We start from the raw sequence: 23,773 nt of genomic DNA, 5'->3' as shown, positions 1-23,773 counted from the left end.
CACAGGCTCCCCTGTGTATACCCTTTCGCTGCGGGGAGCTGACCTAAATGAGGAGTTAAGGGCAGGTTTTGCACTGAAATCCTGTCTTGGCTGCTCTCAGCCCAACTTTCAGGAACAGGGTCTTGGTTGGGTGTGGCTTTTCCAAATCCATCTTGCATCATAACTTTTCAGCTGTAGCTCTCCCCGCTTATTGCCTCATTCACTCGATATTTTATGGTTCAGATTGCCAGGAAAAAGAACCTGACTGGTCTGGGTCAGGCTACTTTGACCAGCCTATAAATTGTCTAGCTCGAGTCAAGACTTTACCCTTGACCACGATGTATGTGAAGTTTACATGGTACAAAACACTGCCGCGGAGTGTGTATAAAGGAGGAGTGGACGGGCTCAGTGATTGACATTTCTCGTGATATCACAGCCCTGTGATAGACTGTATTATTGTTCCAAATATATACTGTCCTTTCTACTGGATCACTCACTATGGGATTATATCCATTCGTGCCCCACCTATAGTAGGCTTGGCTATATGTCTTGCTTTGGCCAATGGGATGCGAGTAGAAATGTAAAGTATCACTTTCAGATATTTAAGTGTCAGTAAGTAGCCTGGCAGCTTGCCTTTTCTTTTCCCACTTGCTGCAAACCGCTGATATTTGGAGAATAGTTGTTGCCACATCAGAATAAGTCTAAACCAACTGTCACAGAACCAGTACCCAGAAGTGGGTGCTACCACATTAAAAATGAACCTGAATTATGTGCCATTGGCTCTGGAGCTAGGCAGCGGCTGATGAGGACCATTAGCGGAAGTTGGAAAGATGATGATGTGTGTTAGGCAGTGGAGAAGCATTTGGTTAAATGGTAGGCTGGAAATAAGTAAGAATATACATAATGTCCAAATGAGCTTGGGGCTTTAGGGAAAAAAGAATTTGAGAAAGAATATTAGTAGCATGACTTGATTGCTTTGGGGGTGCATTTGACAAGTTACTGTAAGAAAGAGATGACCCCGAAAATAATTGGCCAGTTTTTAAGCAGAAATGGAAGAGATGGGCGCGTGGGTGGCTCAGGTCTGCCTTCAGCTCAGGTCATGATCCCAGGGTCCTGGGATCGAGCCCCGCATCGGGCTCCCTGCTCCGCGGGAAGCCTGCTTCTCCCTCTCCCGCTCCCCCTGCTTGTGTTCCCTCTCTCGCTGTGTCTCTCTCTGTCAAATAAATAAATAAAATCTTAAAAAAAAAAAAAGAAATGGAAGAGATTATAGAAACTCCAGGAAGGTGATCTACATTTTTAACCAGTGAAAGATACAGTTGACAAGGCCCTTAAGCTGAAAAGTTTGAGTGAAATTAATCTTTGTGGCAAGGGTCTTATCAAATGTATGGCTCTCATGCCTTTTGTAGAAACTTCTGAATTGGTCAGAGTGGTTCCCAGTAAAGCCTTTCAGTTAGTCAAGGTGATTCAGAAAAGCGAGATTAAGAGTACAATTCCCAAAGGAGTTAGTAGGTTCCATTTGCTTACAATTAAGTCTAAAGAGAGAGGCATGTCCGAAGAGAATTGTGGGTTTGGCAGTTAGCCCATAGAACTGACTGGAATCAAATAGATAAGAAGCTGCTTTCCCTCCACACAAAAAGCCACTAGGTTGGATTTTTAAAAGACCATGAATGTTCAAGACCTTGAGGGTTCCCAAATTTCTATGGGCATAAAGGAGACGGAAAGCTGCTTTGCCTCAGAAGGGCATAACCTCCAATGTTTTCTTAAATGTGGCCAGGGAGAATAAATGGGAAAGGATGAGCTACTCTACGGGAACTAGGGAACTAATCCCACTCCCAGGTAAAGGTGGGGGGCCTTTGCCACATCTGCTCAGCAGGATGTTGCAATTACTATGGACCAGTAAGTGCTGTGTGTCTCCCATTCTTCCTTCTAAATGGGAGTGTTTACTGCTATTATCCTGTCCCTGTTCCACTTCATATGTTGGATGTGTGTGGGGAGGTAACTTGTGATGATGGTGATGATGGTGATCATTTTGGTTCATAGGTCTCTGGCTCAAGAGAAGCCACCTCTGGACCTGATATAGAGACTATTAGTGGTCCTGGACTTGAGCCTGATGCCATGATTACGAGACCAGTGCTCTAACCCCTGAGCTACAGAGCCCTGATGCCATGATTAGATGGGTCATTTGGGTGGTCTCCCTGGGGAAGGATATGTGTTTATTTTGATGTAGAAGAAACACAAAGGCCGTATTTGTGACAAAGAAGGCAGACTAAGAGGATTTCACAATCTTTCAAAAACCCTCATTCATTAACCCTCTCTGTGGGGCCCCACCATATGAAAAGATCATATATCCCTACTCCACTGACATCAGCTTTGGGTATGTGGCTTGCATTAGGCCATGGAACTCGAGTAGGAGTAACATGTACTACTTCCAAGAGGAAGCTTTAAGAACCATCATGGGGCCTGACACCTTTCTTCTCTTCTTTGTCTTGAGATTGAAAATTCCAGATTGAAGCTGTTCCTTCAGACTAGATTCTGGAATGAAGATGATGTAGAACAGAGCAACAGCTGTCCCATGGAGGATGTTGGTTCATAACATCCTCAGGAGCTTCCCAAGTGAAATCTGAAACCAGCCCCTGTGCACAGAGAGCACGGAGAGATTGAACAAAGAGGCAGACCACTGCAGATCGGTACATGGCGGGGTTAAGAAGCAAGGGGACTTACATGCAAGGCTTGTCTTGGGCAGCCACCAGAGGAGTAGATCTCTGCACCTCCCACCAAATCTTTTTTTTTTTTTTTTTTCAGCTCCCACCAAATCTTAAAAATTTATATAGAGGCCTTGGGTGCCTGGCTGGCTCAGTCAGTAGAGCATGTGACTCTTGATCTCACGGCCATGAGTTCAAGCCCCACACTGGGCGTGGAGCCTTAAAAAAATGTTTTATATAGAGGCCTTAACTGGGTTCAGTCATGTATACCATCCAGATGGTCTCAACAACACGGTGCTCTCTCAAAGCTGCATTCTTGGGGCAGTCTCTGGGCACAGGGAAGGCAAGTATATTCCAAGGACACAGAAGGGGTATGAGGAACCTTTGATTATGGGGGTGCTGCTCACAGGTCAACTGGCAGTCATATCCTCTCGGTGACCTCCCCCAACAGAGGACATGGAATATGAGTGAGAAAAACACATTTGGGGCGGCAGCTCCAGAGCAGAGTACAAACTGCGGTGTCGAGTCATGGCAGGGCAGGCGTTTAGAAAGTTTCTTCCCCTCTTTGACCGAGTTTTAGTTGAAAGGAGTGCAGCTGAAACTGTAACCAAAGGAGGTATTATGCTTCCAGAAAAATCTCAAGGAAAAGTGTTGCAAGCAACAGTAGTAGCTGTTGTATTGGGCTCTAAAGGAAAGGGTGGAGAGATTCAACCAGTTAGTGTGAAAGTTGGAGATAAAATTCTTCTCCCAGAATATGGAGGCACCAAAGTAGTTCTAGATGACAAGGATTATTTCTTACTTAGAGATGGTGACATTCTTGGAAAGTATGTGGACTGAAATCATTATTTTTTTTTAAAAGATTTTATTTATTTATTTGACAGAGAGAGAGAGACAGAGAGCACAAGCAGGGGGAGCAGCAGAGGGAGAGGGAGAAGCAGACTCCCCGCTGAGCAGGGAGCCCGATGTGGGGCTCGATCCCAGGACCCTGAGATCATGACCTGAGCTGAAGGCAGCTGCTTAACCGACTGAGCCACCCAGGCGCCCCTGAAATCATTATTAAAATGGCACAAAGTGAAGCTGCCCATTCCAGTGAAGTTGTGAAATCTTTCATCATGTAAATAATTTTCATTTCTCTCTTTTATAATAAACTAATGGTATCCAAACTAATGATATCCAGTGTCTCTAAAATTTAGTTTTAGTGTACTGATATAAACATTAGCAAATAAAAAAAAAAGAAAAGAAAAACACATTTGTTGTGAGCCACTGAAATTTTGGGATGGTTGTTACTGCAGCATAATTTGATCCTAGCTGACTGATAAAAGCTCCCTCCATGTTGCAGAGATTCTCTATTCAGTTCTCCCTTCCTATTTTTTTTTAAAGATTTAATTATTTATTTGAGAGAGAGAGAGCACAGAGGGAGAGTGTGAGGGAGAAGCAGATTCCCCACCCAGCAGAGAGCCTGATGCAGGGCTTGATTCCAGGACCCTGAGATCATGACCTGAGCTGAAGGCAGAAGCCTAACCAACTGAGCCACCCAGGCGCCGCGTAGTTCTCCTTTCCTATCATCAAGACAAATACCAAAATGAGCTGCAGTGGCTCTCTAAGGTCTGAGGCTTGCCCCTTGTTTAGAGATATTTACCCTCAGGTCCAGTGAGCCTTCTTGATTCTTGCTGGTTCTTGGCAACTTGTGGTAGCTGCTTATGTGAACTAGAAAAACATCTGGGGGATGGGGCCCCAGACCTTCTAGCATCAACTTGGTGCCAAGTAAATGCCAATCTCACATATGTCCTAAGACCACAATGGCACCATTACAAGGGACTTGTCCAAAAGGAAAAACAATAAAACCCAAACTTGCCTTAATTGCATGGATGTCTGCCCTTCCAAGAAGCCCCAACATAATGGATAATAAGTGGAAATTCTGTATTTTTGCCTATGGGTACATCTGCATGAAACAGAGACCCAAACTAACCATGGCTTACACAAGGTAGGAGTTTATTTCTCTCTTAGATAAAAGTCCAAATTAGTATGGTGGGTCTTTGCATGAAGTCATCAGGACCAATGAATAATAATAAAAATAATAATAATAATTTTTAAAGGTTTTATTTATTTGACAGAGAGAGAGCACAAGCAGGGGGAGTGGCGGGCAGAGGGAGAAGGAGAAGCAGACTCCCAGCTTAGCAAGGAGCCCAATGTGGGGCTCGATCCCAGGACTCTGGGATCATGACCTGAGCCAAAGGCAGACGCTTAACCAACTGAGCCACCCAGGCACCCCAATAATAAATTCTTTTATTTATCTTGTTCCCGTTCCATCCCTGGGATATTGCCCTCACCCACATGGTCTAAGATGGTCCATCACCACTTCCACAGTTTAGCCCTTGTGAAGCAGAAAAGTGAAGGGGATGGCTTGTCCTTTACCCTAAATTGCAGAAGTTGCACTGAGAATTTCTGCTGTAATCCTATTGACCAGAATGTAGTCACATGGCCAAGAAATACAATCTTCACCCTGGGCAAGCTTTTTGTCTGGATAAAAGTTCTAGGGGACCTGGGGAACTATTCCCAGGAAACAAGCTAACCTTGGAAGGATGAATATTGGGGGACCATCAGCAGTCACAGCCACACACTACCCATGTTAACCCATCCCAATTGTATTAATTTCCTATTACTCTTGTTACAAAGTACTACAAATGTAGTGGCTTAAAACAACACGCATTTATGCTTTTACAGCTCCGGAGATCAGAAATCCAATATTAGTTTCACTGGGCTAAAGTCAAGGAGTTGGCAGGGCTGACTCCATCTGGAGGAACTGTTTGCTTGCCTTTTTCAGCTTCTGTTGGATGCCTGCATCCTTGACTAGTGGCCTCATCCTCCACTTCAAAGAACATTTTCCATGCTCAGCTTCCATTGTCACATCACCTTCTGCTCTGATTCTGACCTTCCTGTCTCCCTCTTTTTTTTTTTTAAAGATTTTATTCATTTTATTTATTTGCGAGAGAGAGAATGAGAGAGAGCACGAGAGGGAGGAGGGTCAGAGGGAGAAGCAGACTCCCTGCTGAGCAGGGAGCCCGATGTGGGACTCGATCCCGGGACTCCAGGATCATGACCTGAGCCGAAGGCAGTCGCTTAACCAACTGAGCCACCCAGGCGCCCTTCCTGTCTCCCTCTTATAAGGATGCTTCTGATTACTTTGAGCCCATCCAGATACTGCAGGATAATCTCCCATTTTACAATTCCTAATTACATCTGCAAAGTCCCTTTTGTCATCTAAGGCAACATTCTCAGGTTCCAGGGATTAGGATGTGGACATGGTTAGGGGGCCATTGTTTAGCCTACCATACCGCCCCATTCCACATTTAAGTCATTCTTCATATATTCATAAAATACTGAGCAAGAGTTATGTACCTGATATTATGGAAAGTGCTGGAGAAATAGAGGTGAAAATACAGACAAGGTCTCTGCCTTTCGTGGAGTTTTTATTTTAGTGGAAAGGACAAGTAAAGAAATAACTAAGATATTCCAAAACCATGACATGTATGACAAAAAATGTCAAGCGGTTGGAGATGGGTGTGCTAACAGGTAGTCAGGAATGGCTTCTTAGAGAAGGTGACTAATCCAAAGGACAGACCTGAGAGCTCAGGGCAGAACAGAGCCCTGGAGGATTCCTTCTAGAACTGGAAACCTAAGGGAATTTGCTCAGCTGGATTTTGGAATTGCTTTGGATCAGTGACTCCTTTTTACCTTCCATTTCTCCCCATTTTGAACCAGAATGTCTATAACTATTATCCTATGCACGTCCCACCATTGCACGTTGGGAGTACATGACTCGTTTAGTTTCATAGGTCCACAGATGGTAGGAATTGTGCTCTAGGAAGGATTATACCCAGAGCCTCATCTGCATCTACTTTTAGATAATGAGATTTAGGACTTTGGACTTGATAAGATTTGTATGAGATTTTTTTGGACTCTGACTTGATGCTGTAATGGGATGAGACTTTTAGGGACTTTGGGAGGAAGTGAATGTATTTTGCTTGTGGAACAGACAAATCTTTGAGGGCTAGAGGGTGAACTATAGTAAGGAGAATAATGGCCCCCAAAGATTCCATGCCCTAATCTCTATGAATATGTTACCTTACATGACAAAAGGGACTTTGCACATGTAATTAAGTTTACTAATTGGTTGACCTTAAGATAGGGAGAGTATCCTGAATTATTCAGGTGGACCCAATGTGATTACATGAACTCTGAAAGCAGAGAAGCTTCTCCAGCTAGCAACAGAAGAGGAAGACAGAAGTCAGAGAAATTTGAAAGAGGAGGATTTGATGTGCCATTGCCAGTTTTGAAGGGATCCCAGCCAAGGAATGTAGATGGCCTTTAGAAGCTGAGATCAACCTCTGACTGACAGCCAGGAAAGAAAACAGGGACCTGAGTTCTACAGCCAAATGGGACTGAATTCTGTTAATAACCTGGGTAAGTCTGAAAGTGGACTCTATGCGAGAGCCTCCAGATAAGAACCCAGACTGGCCAAGACCTTGACTTCAGTTTTGTGAGACCCTAAGTAGAGGACCCAGCTGAGTCAGCCTGGACTTCTGACTTATAGAACTATGAAATAAGAAATGAGTGGGGCGCCTGGGTGGCTCAGTAGGTTAAGCATCCGACTCTTGATTTTAGCTCAGGTCATGATCTCGGTGCTGGGATCGTCCTCAGTGGGGAGTCTATTTCTCCCTCTGCCCCCTGTTGGTGCATGCTCTCTCTCTCTCTCTCAAATAAATAAATAAATCTTAAAAAATGGGTTTTGTTTTTAAGATGCTAAGTTTGTGGTTATTTAATATGCAGGAATAGAAACCTAATACAGTATGACTGGAGCTGAGACTTGAATGAAGAGAAAGAGCATCATGGATGGGCAAATCTGGGGCAGTGTGTTCCATCCCCAGGGAGGAGCAAGTGCAAAGGCCCCAAGCCTGGGAAGAAACAAACAAATTTGTTTGCTGGAGCTTGCTGAGTAGGAGTAGGTAGATGAGGTCAGAGCAGGGCTAGGGACTGAAAGGAAGGCAGGCTCCAGGTGGAGGGATTTCTGTTGAGAGGGGACTATGTGTAGATAATGGAGAACTGGCCTCCAAATCTTGGTTGAATCCAGAATCACTGCCCTGCCTACAAAGTTTGCTGCCTTCCCCTATCTCATCCTCAACCCTGGTCCTGGAGCATTCTCCTGTGAGAAGCCCGTAATTTATCCCAGCCATTTGGCTGGGTAGGGAGTGATGACTGTGGTCTATAGTACAGACTGATGAGGGATACCAGCTGCTGCTGCAGCAGCAGGGCCTATGATTTGGCATTCCCAGGATGTACTCACTACCTGGGACGGTCCTGGTAGAGAGCCAGGGAGGTAAAGGAAGTTAGGGCGGGAGAAAAGTGAAGGCCAGAAGTTAGACCGGACATTATCCAGATAATAAAACTGGACAAAGACATCACAAGAAAAGAAAACTACAAGTGTATTTCTTAAAAAATCCTCAACAAAATACTAACAAACCAAATCTAGCAATATATAAAAATTATTAGGGGCGCCTGGGTGGCTCAGTCATTAAGCGTCTGCCTTTGGCTCAGGTCATGGTCCCAAGGTCCTGGGATCGAGCCCCACATCCAGCTCCCTGCTCGGCGGGAAGCCTGCTTCTCCCTCTCCCACTCCCCCTGCTTGTGTTCCCTCTCTCGCTGTCTCTCTCTCTCTGTCAAATAAATAAATAAAATCTTTAAAAATAAATAAATAAAAATTATTATACAGCATTACCAAGTGGGATTTTTCTCAGGAATGCAAGGTTGGTTTAACATCCAAAATCAATTAATGTAATTTAAAAAAAAAATTTTTTTTTTTAAGTAACCTCTACACCCACTGTGGGTCTCAAACTCATGACCCTGAGATCAAGAGCTGAATGCTCTTCCAACTGAGCCAGCCAGGCATACTTCAATTAATGTAATTCTGCATATTTTTAAAAGATTTTATTTATTTATTTGAGAGAGAGAGAGCACGAGTGGGGTATGGTGTAGGGACAGAGGGAGAGGGAGAAGCACACTCCCCACTGAGCAGGGAGCTGGACCCAGGGCTCGATCCCAGGACCCTGAGATCATGACCTGAGCTGAAGACAGATACTTAACCGGCTGACCCAGGCATCCCTAAATAGATTTTTTAAATCCCAAATTCATGGGTCAGAAGATTTAATATTGTTAAGATGGCAATACTTCTCAAATTGATCTACAGATTCAATGCAATCCCCATCAAAATCCTAGCTTCTTTTTATTTTTCACAAAAATTGGCAAGCAGATCCTAAAATTCATATGGAAATGCAAAGAATCCAGAAAAACTTGAAATAGAGGAATAAGTTGGAGGAATCACAGGTCTTGATAAAACTTACTACAAAGCTACAATAAGCAAAATAGTGTGGTACTAGCATAAAGAAAGTAGAGATAGATGATAGATAGACAGATAGATAGATAGCTATGTATATCTTCATGGAATACAATTGAGATTCCAGAGATAAACGATGTTTACAGTTAGTTTATTTTCAACAAGGGTATCAAGAGAATTCAATGGAGAAAGAACATTCTTTTTAACTAATAGTGCTGGGATAATGGGATATGCATGTGCAAAAGAATGAAATCGGGGGCGCCTGGGTGGCTCAGTCATTAAGCGTCTGCCTTCAGCTCAGGTCATGATCCCAGAGTCCTGGGATTGAGCCCTGCATCGGGCTCCCTGCTCCGTGGGAAGCCTGCTTCTCCCTCTCCCACTCCCCCTGCTTGTGTTCCCTCTCTTGCTATGTCTCTCTCTGTCAAATAAATAAATAAAATCCTTAAAAAATTAAAAAAAAAAAATGAAATCGGACCCCTCTCTCAAACACATACAAAGGTTAGCTCAAAATGGATCCAAGATCCAAATATAAGAGCTTTTAGCTATAAAACGTTTATAGTTTTTTTTTTTTAAGATTTTATTTATTTGAGAGAGAGAATGAGATAGAGAGAGAGCATGAGAGGGGGAGGGTCAGAGGGAGAAGCAGACTCCCCGCTGAGCAGGGAGCCCGATGCGGGACTCGATCCCAGGACTCCAGGATCATGACCTGAGCCGAAGGCAGTTGCTTAACCAACTGAGCCACCCAGGCGCCCCAAAATGTTTATAGTTTACAAAAAATTTTTATAAATTTTTAAAAAGGATTTATTTATTTTTAGAGAGAGAGAGAGAGCACATTGGGTTGGGGGGGAGGGGCAGAGGGAGAGCGAGAGAATCCTCAAGCAGACGCCCTGCTGAGTGCGGAGCCAGTTGTGGAGCTCCATCCCAGGACCCTGAGATCATGACCTGAGCCAAAATCAAGAGTTGGACACTTAACTGACTCAGCCACCCAGGTGCCCCAAAAGTTTTCTAAATTTTAAGCTTATAAGTTTATAACTAGGTTGTAAACTTTATGTTTCTAACATTCTTAGATAAAAACAGGCACAAATCTTCATGAACTTAGATTAGGAAATGGTTTCTTATGTATGGCTCACAAAGCACAAGCAACTAAAGAAAAAAATAGATAAATGAGATATCCTCAAAATTGAAAACTTTAGCGCTTCAAAGGGCACCCAGAAAGTACAAGGACAATCCACACAATGAGAGAGAATTTTTGCAAATCATAGGAAACTTCTATGTAGAATACAGAAACACTTTTGCCACTCCACAGCAAAAAGTCAAATAGTCCAATTAAAAAATGGGTAAAGAACTTGAATAGACATTTATCCAAAGATGATGTACAAATGGCCAATAAGCACACAAGATGTTCAACATCGGTTTCCATCAAGGGAATGCAAATCACAACCACAAATTCACAGCCACTAGGATGGCTATAATAAAAAGACAGATAATAGCAGCTGTTGGTAAAGGTATGAAGAAATTAGAACAGTCATACCCTGTTGGTGGGAATGTAAAATGGTGCAGCCACTTTAGAAAACATTCTGACAGTTCTTCAAACGAGAGAATTGAAACACATGTCCATGTCCAGGGATACCTGGGTGGCTCAGTCGGTTAAGCTTCTGAGCTTCAGCTCCTGTCATGATCCCAGGGTCCTGGGATCGAGTCCTGCATTGGGCTCCCTGTTCAGCGGAGAGCCTGCTTCTCCCACTGCTTGTGTGCACTCTCTCTCTCTGACAAGAAAGAAAGAAAGAAAGAAAGAAAGAAAGAAAGAAAGAAAGAAAGAAAGAAAGAAAGAAAAAGAAAAACATGTCCACATAAAAACTTGTACATGAATGTTCATAGCAGCATTGTTCACAGTAGACAAACAATGGAAACCCAAATGTGCATCAAGTGATGAATGGATTAGAACACGTATCTCCATGGGGTGCCTGGATGGCTCAGTTGGTTAAGCGTGGGACTCTTGACTTTGGTTCAGGTCATGATCTCAGGGTTGTGAGATCAAGCCCCTCATTGGGCTCTTGCACTGGGTGTGGAGCCTGCTTAAGGTTCTCTCTCTCCCTCTCTGCCCTTCCCTCTCTCTCTCTCAAAAAAATAAATGAATAAAAAATAAGTGAAAAACATGTATCTCTGTACAATGGAATATTATTCAGCAGTGAAGAGGAATGAGTACTGACACGTGCTACAGCGTGGCTGAACCTTGAGAACATCGTGGGAAGTGAAAGAGGCCAGTTACAAAGACCACATATTGTATGATTCTGTTTGCACGAATTGTCCACAAGAGGCAACTCCAGAAAGGTAGAAAGTAGATTAGTGATTGACCAGGGCTGAGGGAAAGGAAATGGGGTTGGGGACAATAGGGAGTGACAGCTAATGGGTGTGGAGTTTCTTTCAAGCGGGTGAAACTATTCTAAAATTAGATTGCTCGATAATCCTGTGAATATACTAAAAACCACTGAATTGGATATTTTAAACGGATTAATTTTATGGCATGTAAGTATTCTCTTAATAAAGCTGTTAAAATAATTTTTTAGAAAAGTCAGACCGTCTGAGTCCTTAAGGAGCGGGAACTGGGGTAAAGGATGCCTGGAGTAGCAGAGAAGGGGGACCAAGGCATGGGTGCGCTGTCTGGTCTCAGAAAGGGAACAGAGGCTGTGGATTCCTTCTAAACATCCATGGGACCCACTTCATCCTTCATTGTAGATAGATACCCATGGGTATCTGTTGATTAATTAGGGTATATGGATCTTGCTCAAGGTCACAAAGCAAGTTGTTAGTAACCAAAATCCCCCTGTTTCCAATACCCCAGTCCATCTGTTTCTTTCCTGGACCCTGTCAGTCTTTGGTTCCAGCCTGGACAGGCAGAAAGCCTGGGGTCAGTGCTTGTCCTGCTTTGGGCAGTGAATGTCCTTGGCCAAACTGGTGTCTCTTCCTGCAGCCACGACACCCTGCTCCCTGCTGTTGCCATGTGGCCCCCTTGTCCCGAGATGGAGAGCAGGAATAACGCTTTCTAAAGCTAATGTCTGAGGACCAGGCACGACAACTGTGAGTGAGGTCCCTGATGTCAAGGGAATACTTGATACTTCTGTTCCTGGAGCTACTGGGGTTCACAGTCCTGACACCTGCCAGCTGCTAAGTCCCCTATGACTGGCCTGTGGGCCTGGAAAGGGGCTGCCCACTGGTCACTTCCTGAGGCTGCCAACTTGGGCTGGAGTTGGTAAGAGCAAGTCTAGAGATAAGAGCATGGAAAGGAGGATCTGGTTCACTCTGACCTTTGGCTTCATTTTGGCTTATAAATCAGGAAGGCCCTAGTGGCTGGATTTTATAATCCAAAATCAGTTCTTGAGTGTCCTTCTAAGAATATTCTATAGGAATTTGAGTACTAAGGTGTAATTAAGCCCAGATGGGAGTATACTAATTACACTGCTTTGCACTTTATTTTTTTCACTTGACATATTTTTGGGATATCTTTCAACAACATGGGTTAATAAGCCTCATTTTTTATTTTTTTATTTTTATTTTTATTTTTTTTTAAAGATTTTATTTATTTATTTGACAGAGAGAGACACAGTGAGAGAGGGAACACAAGCAGTGGGAGTGAGAGAGGGAGAAGCAGGCTTCCTGCGGAGCATGGAGCCCGATGTGGGGCTCGATCCCAGGACCCTGGGACCATGACCTGAGCTGAAGGCAGATGCTTAACGACTGAGCCACCCAGGCGCCCCTAAGCCTCATTTTTTAAAAAAATAGCTGCAGAATATATTTTACAGCGGCTAGCCTTATTTAATTAGTCCTTTGCTAATGGACATTTAGGGTATTCCTGGTTATCACAAATTTTGCTGCACTGAACATTCTTTTCTTTTTTTTAAAAGATTTTATTTATTTGACAGAGAGAGACAGCGAGAGAGGGAACACAAGCAGGGGGAGTGGGAGAGGGAGAAACAGGCTTCCCACAGAGCAGGGAGCCCAATGCGGGGCTTGATCCCAGGACCCTGGGATCATGACCTGAGCCGAAGGCAGACGCTTAACGGCTGAGCCACCCAGGCGCCCCTGCACTGAACATTCTTATCTTCAATTTTGCCGATAGAACATGGAAGTGGAAAAAGAACCCTGTGGTGTAATTCTTTGACGTGTGCTTGCCAAGTTATAGGGTATATGCATTTAACTTTTTAATAAACATGATCAAATCATCTTCCCAAAAGGTTATACCAATTCACATTAAACATGGGCCTTCTTTTTTTTTCTTTAAAAAGTTGTGTAGCCTTCCAGAATATGGATATGACTATAATTTAACAGCCTATCTTTCTCCACTGATTTAAATAATCACATATATCGTAAACTAAATTCCCAGAAATAGGGCAGTTTCTAAACCTTTCTCCCCCACCCCATTGGCTAATGGATTCTTGTGCCAGTAATAACCTGTTTTAACTTCAGTGCGTTGCTATTTATCTAGTATGTCAGATACATCACCTCAAATATGTATTACATAGAATTTTGGGCTTTTAAGTTCTGTTAAAAACCTTTTTGGGGGTGCCTGGGTGGCTTAGTCTGTTAAGCCTTCAACTCTTGATTTAGGCTCCGGTCACAATCTCAGGGATCGAGCCCCAAGTCGGTCTTCATGCTCAGTGTGGAGTCGGCTGGAGATTCTCTCCTCTCTCTCTGCCGCTCTGCCCCCTCCCCACTCACGCATGCCCTCTCTAAAACAAACAAACAAACAAACAATCTTTAAAAAAACAACAAAAAACCTTTTTGGATGACAATGACTCTAAGGATTAAACTAGGAAGAATCAACATTTTTAATGTCTTCCCATTCAGGTACATGGTATGTCTCCATTCAGTTAGGGTTTATAACCTAATAACTCCAAAAGTTAGGGTTTATAACCTTTAGGATGATACCATTTTCTTCATATATGTTTTGCATGTTTCTTGTGAGGTTTATTCCTTCATAGTTTATGGGTTTTGTTGTTACTATGAATGGAACTCCTTTGTTCCTCAAGTGGGTTTTCTAGTTTGTTATTGCAGTATGCAGGAAATATTCTAATTTTGGACCTCAGTGTATTTTCTGTAAAAGGATAGAACTACTCAATAAAAGGTTTCCATGATGAAATAACTATGGCCTAAACAAAGATAAATAGATTTGTTCATTGTTGGACTTCTCAATGACTTTAATACACTTTTGATCACCAACAAACCCCAAGAAGAGCACAGGGAACGTCCTGTACTCCCTTGACCAGGGAACCCTTTGTCAAGACATTCTGAAAATATACATTGGGAAACAATGCAGCCAAAGACCCTTCTAGTTTCTAATCTGTCAATCTAGGGGTCTCCACTGAACCTTACCCGATCCCCAAACTCCCACTCCCTTTCCCCCAACCAAAAAACAGAAGACAGCCCAGTGTCAAAGTGAAATGCTTTAATGAGTGTTACTCAGAACCACACGTGTCTCTCAACAGCTGCTGCCCGCCTCCATTGTCCCCAGCTCTTTGTTGGCAAGGAGAGCTAGCTGCCTGCGGGGGCAGGGATCTGGAGTCTAAAGAGTGAGCTGGGGCAGAGAGGTTCAGGAGACACCCTGTGAGGTCTGGGCTCTTGGGAGTGAGGTGGAGGGGGCGATGGGCCTCACGCGGGCCCCTCTTCAGGCATTCCTAGCAAAGCCACAAGGGGCTCGAGGGGCGTGGGGGTCCCGATGGGCACAGGGTGGGTGCGCTCGTGCTTGCGCAGGTCGCTGGCACTCAAGAAGGCCTTGGGGCAGTGGGGGCAGGTGTAGGGGCGCACAGAGCTATGGGTGCGGCTGTGTTTGCGCAGCCCTGCCCGGTCAGAGAAGCTCTTGCCGCACTGGGTGCAGGGAAAGGGCCGGAGCTCTGGGTGTGAGCGCTCATGCCGTCGCAGCAACGTCAGCGTGGAGAACGTCTCCTTGCACTCCCGGCACACAAACTGCGGCGGCTTCTCATCAACCTCCTCGCCCCCCACCTCGCCTGCTCCCCCCAAGGGACCAGGAGCCTCCCCAACCCCAGCATCTTGGCACTCCACATGTTCCACCGTCATGCCCACCACTTGCCACTGGGTGGCCATCACACCACCTGATTCCGGGGGCAGCCCCAGCAGCCCTGCTGGGGGGTCCCCTAGCCCTGCACCTGCTGCCGGGGCCGTGGAGCCCTCGCCTGCCACGCTGACTGGCAGTGCCAGCCCCACTACCAGCTCCTGCTGTGGGGGCGCCCCTGCGGCCTCGCTACTCCGATGGGTCCGCTCATGCTTCCTCAGGCTTGATGACACCACGAAGGACTTCCCGCAGGCGTTACAGTGGAAGGGGCGCTCGCCTGAGTGCACCCGGCTGTGCTTAGTGAGACTGGCTCGCTCGGCGAAGGCTCGCCCACACTCCTCACAGCGGAAGGGCCGCTGGCCCGAGTGCACCAACGCATGGCGCTTGAGGTCCCAAGACGCCACAAACGTCTTGTCACACTGCAGGCACTTGAACGGCCGGTCACCCGTGTGCACCCGCCGGTGCATGGCCAGGTCTGCCGGCTGCCGAAAGTCTTTGCCGCACTTCTCGCAGCGGTAAGGCTTCACGCCCTCGTGCGCCCGCTGGTGGCGCCGGAAGCTCGAGGGGTCGGAGAACATGCGGCCGCAACGCGGGCACAGGAAGGGCTTCTCGCCGGAGTGGGTGCGCTCATGGCTCTGGTAGGAGCTGAGCTGCGTGAAGCCCTTGCCACAGGCTGGACAGCGATAGGGCTTCTGAGCCGCATGGATGCGCTGGTGGCACGTGAGCGAGGATGAGCGGGAGAAGCTCTTGCCGCACTCTGAGCAGAGGAAGGGGCGCTCACCGGTGTGGGACCTGTGGAGGACGGAGGACCAGACATGAAGGTGGCAGGCCTATCACCTGACCCCTGCTGCCTGTCTGCCCTGTACAGTAGGGGGCCCCTAACATCCCTGGGGACCACAGGGCAGCACCCCGGAGTAAGAAACCTTCAGACTGGGTGTCTAGATCCCAGATAAGATCCCCTCTCTGCACACCAAAGGCCAGGCTCCACTCCCACCTACGGGCCTCCAACCAGAGATCCTCTGGGTGGCACGACTTCCGGCCCTGCCCCCTTTCCAGCTGTCCAGGGACCCAGGCCAATTAGATCCCAGCGGAATCCTCCAGGGCGGGCTTCCAACGCAGTCGGCCCTGCCCCCGGCCCCGCCCCCGCCCCAGCAGGGGTACCCGCTTCTCGCGTTCGTTTGCTCGGCTCTCCCTACAGCCCCGCCCCCCTCATCTTCCATTGGCTCTTTTCACTCTTTGCGACTCAACCCCTGTTCCCATTAGTCACAGGGCAGCCTTGCCCCACCTCCGCCCCATTGGCCGGCTTCCCGAAGCTCTTCCCAGCCCGGATCAGCCACAGCACAGCGCCCTCACCGCTCGTGGTTGCGCAGGTCCTTGAGCTCCGCGTAGGCCTTGCCGCAGCGCTCGCAGCCGTACGGCCGCAGGCCCGCGTGCGTGCGCCGGTGTTTGCGGAACACCGAAGGGTCGGCGAAGCTCTTGCCGCAGTCGGCGCAAGCGTAGGGCCGCTCGCCCGTGTGACCACGCTGGTGAATCTTGAGCTTGGAGAGCGCGCCGTAGGCCTTGGGGCAGTGAGCGCAGCGGAAGGGCAGCTCGCCAGCGTGCGAGGCCAGGTGCACGCGCAGGCACACGGGCTGCATGAAGCGGCGGCCACACTCGGGGCAAGGGAAGGGCTTTTCGCCTGTGTGGCTGCGGCCGTGACTGCGCAGCTCGGGTGCCGTCTTGTAGGCCTTGGGGCACAGCGGGCATGCATAAGGCCGAGGCTTAGCCGATGCACCTGACACCTTGTCCCCGCCAGCATCCTCTGCTTTGGGTTCTGTCTCCGGCTTCAGCTTCGCTTCCGCCACCTCCTCTGCGCAGTCTACAGGCCCATGTGTGGCAGCGTGACGCGCTGCCCTAGGCGCATTTGGAAATGTCTTAGTACAGGACAGGCACTTGTAGCGGCGGCCGGAGCGCTTGTAGCCGGGGGCGGGGGCAGAGGGCCGGGCCTCGGCAGACTCCACCTCCATGGCTCCAATGGGCGGAACTTCTCTAGGAAAGAAGCAAAGTTAAGACACAAGCCGCATGCCTTTGCAGATCTCCAAGGCCTCTCCTTGCTAAGGCCTCAAAGGGGAGCTCTGTCTTATCTGCATTTCTCTCACCAGGCATGGCCATATCTTTCCTTCCAAACATTCCTGGCTCTTACACTCTGCTCTCGAGTTTCCTCTCTGGTCTGTTCATTGATGAAAGAAGTTGGACCAGGTAACCTCAGAGGGGCCAAGAGAGGAGGTTGGCGTCATCAGAATGTCCACCTGTACTTCTCTCCCCAGCCTCTGGGCTTCTCCAAATGCTGTAGCATTCCCAGAAGGCCCAGGTTCCATCCATCTCACCATCTTCCTTCCTCAGCTCAGCGGCTAAGGCCTTGTGCCAGGGCACAGGGTCCTATGCAGGGCTGCAGACACAGAGGCTATGTGGATGTGGGTCTGGCCTGAAGGTTGCCAAGTGCCCAGGGAAGACAGAGATAGGTCCAGAAGAAGGCAGAATTAGTGGGCTAACTGGTAATTGGCACCGTCTGTCTGAAGCGATAGGTCCCCAGTGTATGTATTTTGTCCTTCCCGTCTGCTTAGTCAGAGGCAGCAACTGTTTGCACAGACTTCTGGCCTTGCACAGCTGGAAGGGACTCCACCCCAGGCAGGAATCCTGGTCCACCCTCTGCTCTGGAATTGCTGTTGGGCTCCTGTTCCCATAGCTCTGGTAATGGGGAACTCATTACCCTCAAGGCAGCTTGAGCCATTGCTAGCAGTTAGAAGTGTCTCAGTCATAATCAATATGTCTGATTTAGCCTGGCCTCCTGGGGCACGCGCTCTAGTTAGGCCCCTTCTTTCTCATTCAGTGCCCGGACACCCTCCACCCAGCTGCTCCTGGGGATCATGGCTGGGAGGAAATAGGATTAATGGCTGCATTAGTCTTAACACCAGCTCATCCTCCCAAGGGGATGAAAAGAAGAGGATTATGGGCAGATCCACTTAGGGAGTACTCAGCAGCAGCTGCTGGGGGCGGCCAGTGGGAGGGGGTAAGGATGCTGCTATAGGCAGGGGAGGGAGCCAGGTGGGTCCAGAAGCTAGGCTGGGAAGAAGGAGACCTGAGTCTAGTACTCCTTTCTAGGCCTGTTTCCTCATCTGTATACCTCAGGGGCTGGTGGCTTCCAAGTTATGACCCACAGGCGCCCTTGGGGCAAGTGGCAAGGGCTGCATCTTTAGAGTCAGTATCCTTCTGCCCAGTGGCCCTAATGTGTCTGCCCTGTACAGTAGGGGGCCCCTAACATCCCTGGGGACCACAGGGCAGCACCCCGGAGTAAGGCCCCAGTCCCCTGCCCCTAGACACATAATATGCTGTGTGTATAGGCAGTCAGAATCTTCTTCATAAAGTATCATGTCATACTTTGTCCCCTGCTCAATAACTTTCCATGACTTCCATCACACCATGCAAGCTCCCAGGTCCCTCCTGGCTGTTACAAATCCCACCAATCCTTCCTTTGAGCCCCACTTCCCCAGGATGCTCTTCCTGCATCTCCCCTCTGGTTTTTGGCCCCAATCCCACACAACTTTGTTCTAACCTCAGTTTGTCCCCCCCACACACACACACACACACTTTTCCCACTAAGTGCTGGGGCTGGAAGGTGAGTTAAAGGGCATGAGGCCTAACCTTCCCCGTGGCTTGAATTCCCCCTAGAAATCCCAGTGGATCCTTCCCTATCTCTGGATGAGGCAGTCACTACCTCCTTTCCAGACCATCTCTGGAAAGTCTGACTGATAAAGTTTCCCTTTAATAAAAATGATAGCTCCTATTTACTGAGCCCTTGTTAATAAAAGGCAGTATCCTAAGCTCTTTACATGTATTAACTCAAACTTCACATCAACAGCACCAGAAGAGTTCTATTATATAGATTCCTTTTCTACAGAGAAGGAAACTGAAGCCCAGAGAAACAATGTAGCACTGTGGTTAAGTGTCCCATTTCTGAAGCCAAACTGCCTGGCTTCCAATCTTGCCTCACTCATTTCCTAGCTGTGACCCTGTGCCATTTACTTCATGCCATGGTACCTCGATTTTCTCATCTGAAAAATGGAGGTAATAATAGTACTTACTTCACAGTGTTGGTTGAGTTATATGAATAACTGCCCTCAATTATTGAGAGTCTTCTTAGAGCCAGACACTTTGCTGAGCGTGCTACCTTATTTCTCTCACAGCTTCCTGAGATAGAGATTCTTGTCTTCATTTTACAAACAAATGAACTGAGGTTCCAAGAGGTTTAGTGACTAGCCCATGGTCACAAAGCTAGACTCACAGCTGGGACTTGAATCCAGGTGTTTAACTTGCCTTGAGTTACTGGGATCTTTATCAGCTGTCTGGGCCCCCCAGACTTGTCTGCTGCCTGGGCCGGCAGAGTTCAGAGTTCAGGCCACATCTTCATGTTCTCTCATCCCTGTGGAACTGCCTTGAGACCAGAACCCAGCACCCTTTATGTTTCTGTTTCCCTCTCAGAAGGCTTGACCCCTGGGTTCTAAGCTCTGGGCTTCAGTGTTCCTATCTGTGAACCAGAAATCAGATAGCTGGAGGTGTACATCTCTCCTCCTAAAGCACTTCCTTGGGGGAAAAGGTAGGGAAGCACCAGGTTGGTCGCAGCAGGGGCCCAGCTCCATGAAAAGCAGGGGACCATGTAGGCCAGGCCCCTATCTAAAATCCCACCATTAGGTCCTCACTTCATTGTTTACCAAGGACTCTTCCACCCACCACTCCCTAGACTGATGTTTCTCCAAGTCAGGTCTGTGAACCCCCTGCGTGAGAATAATCATCCAGAGAGTATGGGGTTGGACTCAGAAATCTGTACTTTAAACACGCTCTTGGGGTCATGACAGCCAACACTTAACACTTAAGAACCAAAGACACATCCTTAGGTCTTCACAAAGCTTCTAGGAGAGAGCCATTTTTACTAGGCCTCTCTTCAGATATGGAGATTCAGCCCGCCTCCCACCCCCAAGGGAAAACACTTGTATAAGGACACCAAGCTAGTCAAGAGGCCAGACTCAAATCCAAGTCTTCAGGCCCCTGGGCTGGGTTCTTTCTCTACCAGTCTGTATTTACTTCAGGTTTATGAGCCAAATCAGGAGATTTTCCACTGCTCCTAGGACAAAGACCTGTATCTTTTCCATGTGGAAGGCTACCTCACCTCCCACTCCTCTTTGTGGTCTTACGAGGCTCCACCCACACAGGCTCCCTTTCTTTTCCAAAAAGAGCTATGGCGCGCCTGGGTGGCTCAATTGGTTAAGCATCTGCCTTCGGCTCAGGTCATGATCCCGGGGTCCTGGGATCGAGCCCCGCATCCGGCTCCCTGCTCACCGGGAAGCCTGCTTCTCCCTTTGCCCCACCACCTGCTTGTGCTTTCCCTCTCTCTCTCTGTCAAATAAATGATAAAATCTTAAAAAAAAAAAAAAAAAAGAGTGAAATTCCTTTCCACCTCAGGGCCTTTGTACTAGTGGCTCCCTCCGCCAGAACCACTGTTCCCCAAGGATCATTGTGTAGCTATCTCTTTGATTTCATTTGGGCCTCAGCCCCCTGTCACCTCCTCAAAGAAGGCTTTCCTGACCACTTTTCCTTCTTCTTTTTTTTTTTTCTAAGATTTTATTTATTTATGTGAGAGAGAGAGAGCATGAGGGGGGGAGGGTCAGAGAGAGAAGCAGACTCCCTGCTGGGCAGGGAGCCTGATGTGGGACTCGATCCTGGGACCCCAGGATCATGACCCGAGCCGAAGGCAGTCGCTTAACCAACTGAGCCACCCAGGCGCCCCTCCTGACCACCTTTCTTAATGCTGTTTGTATTCTTGCTAATCACTATCCCCTCCTCTTTAGTTTCCCATATGGCGCTCATTAGGATAACATTCCCTGCAAGCTTACCACGGGCCAGGTATCATTCTATGCATTTTGTGGGTACTCCTCAAGCTAAGCCTCACAACTGCCTAGAAATTTCTTATGGACTGAATGCGCGCATGCATGGAGAAGGCCATGTGAGGATATAACAAGAGGGTGGACATCTACAGGCCAGGAAGAGAGTCCTCACCAGGAACTGAATTGGCCAGCATCGTGATCTTGGACTTCCCAGCCTCCAGAACTGTGAGAAATCAATTTCTGTTGTTTAAGCCCCTTTAGTCTGTGTGGGGTTTTGTTGTTGTTGTTGTTGTTGTTATGCATAGCCTGAACAGACTAAGTTAAACAGTATTATTTCTGCCACTTTACAGACAAGGATACTGAGGCACACAGACATGAAGTCGTGGCCACAACCAATATTCAAAGTCAGGTGGTCTGGCTCTCAAACTTCTGCTTTCTGTCCTGATTGTTGCTTTGGTGCATTTACACATTTTATGGCTGGATTATTAATTCTCTGTCTCCAGCACCAGGGTCTAGGCTGGCAAAGAGCCAGGAACCTTCATTTTTTTTTTTGTATCCTCTACACCTAGAACTATGGCTGATGCCCCAAAACAAAGTGAATGAATCAACCTCTGAGACAGAACTCAAACCCAGGTCTATTGCCTCTGCCTCCTCCACAGTAGGGGTTTGTGAGAATATCTGTAAACAACTATTTATTAATTGAATTTCTCTGCCTTTCCAAGTTCACAAGGTCCAAATATCACCCAGTATCCCACAGTGGGTTCGTTGCTCTGGTGAGGGAGGCTTGTCTTTGCTTCACTACTGGCTTAGGAGGGAGAGGCAGGCCTGCGGCCTGAACAGGCTGTAAATGCCAGAGATGCATTGATTTCATTCCCAGACAGCTTAGGCTAGGACCCTGCGAGCTGGGATGAGGTAAAAAAGGAATTACTTTTCATCCCCTCTGCACCTTGGTCTCCCCATGTGTACACAAGTAGACATCAATAAGGCCTCACCGGCCATGAGACCTGGTGAGATGGTGAATGGGGAACTGTAAACTGTGCAGAAGTGAGGGCTAATCATCTCCTAGGCCTCCAAGCTGGTCAGTTCACAACCTAATCCTCACCTACTTTTTCAGCCTCAGCTCCAGCGGCAGTGTCCCCCTCCCAACAGCAAACTAAGCCCCAGCCTCAATTCTCAAACTTTCTCACCTAAATGCATCTCCACTTGCAGTTCTCTCTGCCTCGGGAGCCCTTGCTTGCCTTCTCCCATGGGAAAAACTCTTTTGCATCCTTCAAACACCCCCTTCCTCAGTGCCCTCAAGAATGCTTAATAGGCAGTAGAGGTAAGGACGCCACGGCGCTCTGAGCCTCAGTTTTCTCATCAGTAAAATGGGATCTCTGAGGTACGTGGGAGTTTGAAGGGCTTTAGGGCCTAAGAGACGCACTGAGAAGGGGCCTAGAGCTGCAGAAACCCTGCGCCTCCAGCTCCCAGCAACTATCTACACGTCGGCGCCCCCACCAGACAGCCCCGCAGGGCAGAGCCCTGGGCTGACTCGTCTCGGAAGGCTAGGAAAACGTGGCCTCGGAGAACGAGTCAAGAAGGAGTGAACGAAGAATGAGAGAATGAACAAATGAATGGGCCAAGGGCCGGACGCTGGACAAAGGCCTGCAAGATGGCGTTCTCTAGGACCGCGGGAGGGGCGACTAGCACCTCGGCCGGGGAGGGGTGCCGCCGGCGCCGGGGACCTTGTTAGGCGGGCCGCGCGCCTGGGACAAAAGCCCGCAACGTGGCGGGCTCTAGGACCCCCAAGGCCCGCACCGTGCGAGGCGGGCAGCCGCGCCGGCCGAGCCTAGGAGTCCGCAGCAGCCGGCCCGCGGGGACAGCCGGCGGGTTCTAGGACCCGCTGGGCCGGAGCCCGCCGGCGCCCTCCCGGGGCCGCACTCCTCCCGCCCCGCCCGCGCTGCTCGCGCCAGGCCAACTCCATCCGCCCTCTGCACCCACAGGGAAACTGAGGCCTCTCGGACTGCGTCCGCGCTGGGGCGGCCCAGGGGTCCCCGCGGCTTCCCGCCGGCATTTCCTACCTTAACGAACTTGGGTTGGCTCCGTGGCGTCAGCGGCAGCTGCTCTCGCCGACGGAGCCCGGGACACTGCCAGGGAGGGGCAGGCGCTAGGACCCAGCGGGGGGAGGGGGGGAAGGCGGGGCCGGCAAGCGGAAGTGGGCGGGAGCTTTTCCCGCCCCGGAGGAAGGCAAAGTTGACCCGAGCACTGCAGGCGAAGGTGGCGGAGAAACATCTTGCAAGGGTTCTCTGTGGGTGCTAATGACAGGGGACGCCAGACAGGTTTACGGTATACACCGGGCTATTGCTAGCTTGGGGCCAGGTCACCAAGAAGAAGGCGGGAGGACAGAAGGGCCATGGCAAGCTTTGTAGTACCCAAATCCGCTTATATTCCACCACATTTCCCTCAGTAGCAAGGAGTGAATGAAACTCCCTCCATCTGTCTTGGGAAGGTTTTCAGGGAGCTCCACGAAAAGTGTCGCTAAAGTACCGAGGCCAGAGCAGCAGAACGCATTTTTTCCTCTTCTGCTTTCAACCAATATGCATCGGAACAATTTTCGCAGCTCTTGCCGGAAGTGTGGCTAAGACTGGTGCAAAACAACGCAGCGCTTTGACCCCCCTGGGCGGGGTCAGAGTCGCGTATCAGCTACCTCTCCCTTAGCCCCGGAAGTGTGTCTGTG

General features: G+C 48.3%; 1 protein-coding gene, 1 long non-coding RNA gene and 1 pseudogene across 4 annotated transcripts; 2 read left to right on the top strand and 1 right to left on the bottom strand.

Annotated features, from left to right (window-relative positions):
• Positions 1–2,543: 2,543 nt before the first annotated feature.
• Positions 2,544–3,848, top strand: LOC144382230 (uncharacterized). Its single transcript, XR_013448746.1, has 2 exons — positions 2,544–2,666; positions 3,565–3,848. It is a non-coding gene; the product is annotated as an uncharacterized LOC144382230 (long non-coding RNA).
• LOC118552509 (10 kDa heat shock protein, mitochondrial pseudogene) lies at positions 2,810–3,848 on the top strand (annotated as a pseudogene).
• Positions 3,849–14,500: 10,652 nt separating this feature from the next.
• On the bottom strand, positions 14,501–23,670 carry ZNF668 (zinc finger protein 668). 3 transcript variants are annotated; one of them, XM_036118954.2, is made up of 3 exons: positions 23,584–23,670; positions 16,493–17,167; positions 14,501–15,931 (listed from the first exon to the last, which is right to left on the bottom strand). In XM_036118954.2, exons 2-3 carry the CDS (start codon positions 17,143–17,145, stop codon positions 14,719–14,721), a joined length of 1,866 nt encoding a protein of 621 aa, XP_035974847.1. In that variant the 5' UTR covers positions 17,146–17,167; positions 23,584–23,670; the 3' UTR covers positions 14,501–14,718. The 3 variants fall into 3 exon arrangements, with proteins under 3 accessions (XP_035974847.1, XP_035974845.1, XP_035974846.1); XM_036118952.2 differs by lacking the exon at positions 23,584–23,670 and adding an exon at positions 23,118–23,563; XM_036118953.2 differs by lacking the exon at positions 23,584–23,670 and adding an exon at positions 23,118–23,563 and having other exon boundaries at positions 16,493–17,162.
• Positions 23,671–23,773: the final 103 nt, after the last annotated feature.

This window comes from Halichoerus grypus, chromosome 6 (genome assembly GCF_964656455.1).
Source record: "Halichoerus grypus chromosome 6, mHalGry1.hap1.1, whole genome shotgun sequence".
NCBI lineage: Eukaryota > Metazoa > Chordata > Mammalia > Carnivora > Phocidae > Halichoerus > Halichoerus grypus.
Note: the sequence above shows the minus strand (reverse complement) of the source record. Positions and strands in the feature narration are given on the sequence as shown.

What these genes read in the sequence shown, in the direction of transcription:
- ZNF668 (XM_036118954.2), bottom strand. Translation starts at nt 17,145, where the DNA reads ATGGAGGTGGAGTCTGCCGAGGCCCGGCCCTCTGCCCCCGCCCCCGGC. An exon ending in GACCTGCGCAACCACGAGCG is followed by an intron (nt 15,932 to 16,492) that starts GTGAGGGCGCTG and finishes CGTCCTCCACAG; the next exon opens with GTCCCACACCGGTGAGCGCC.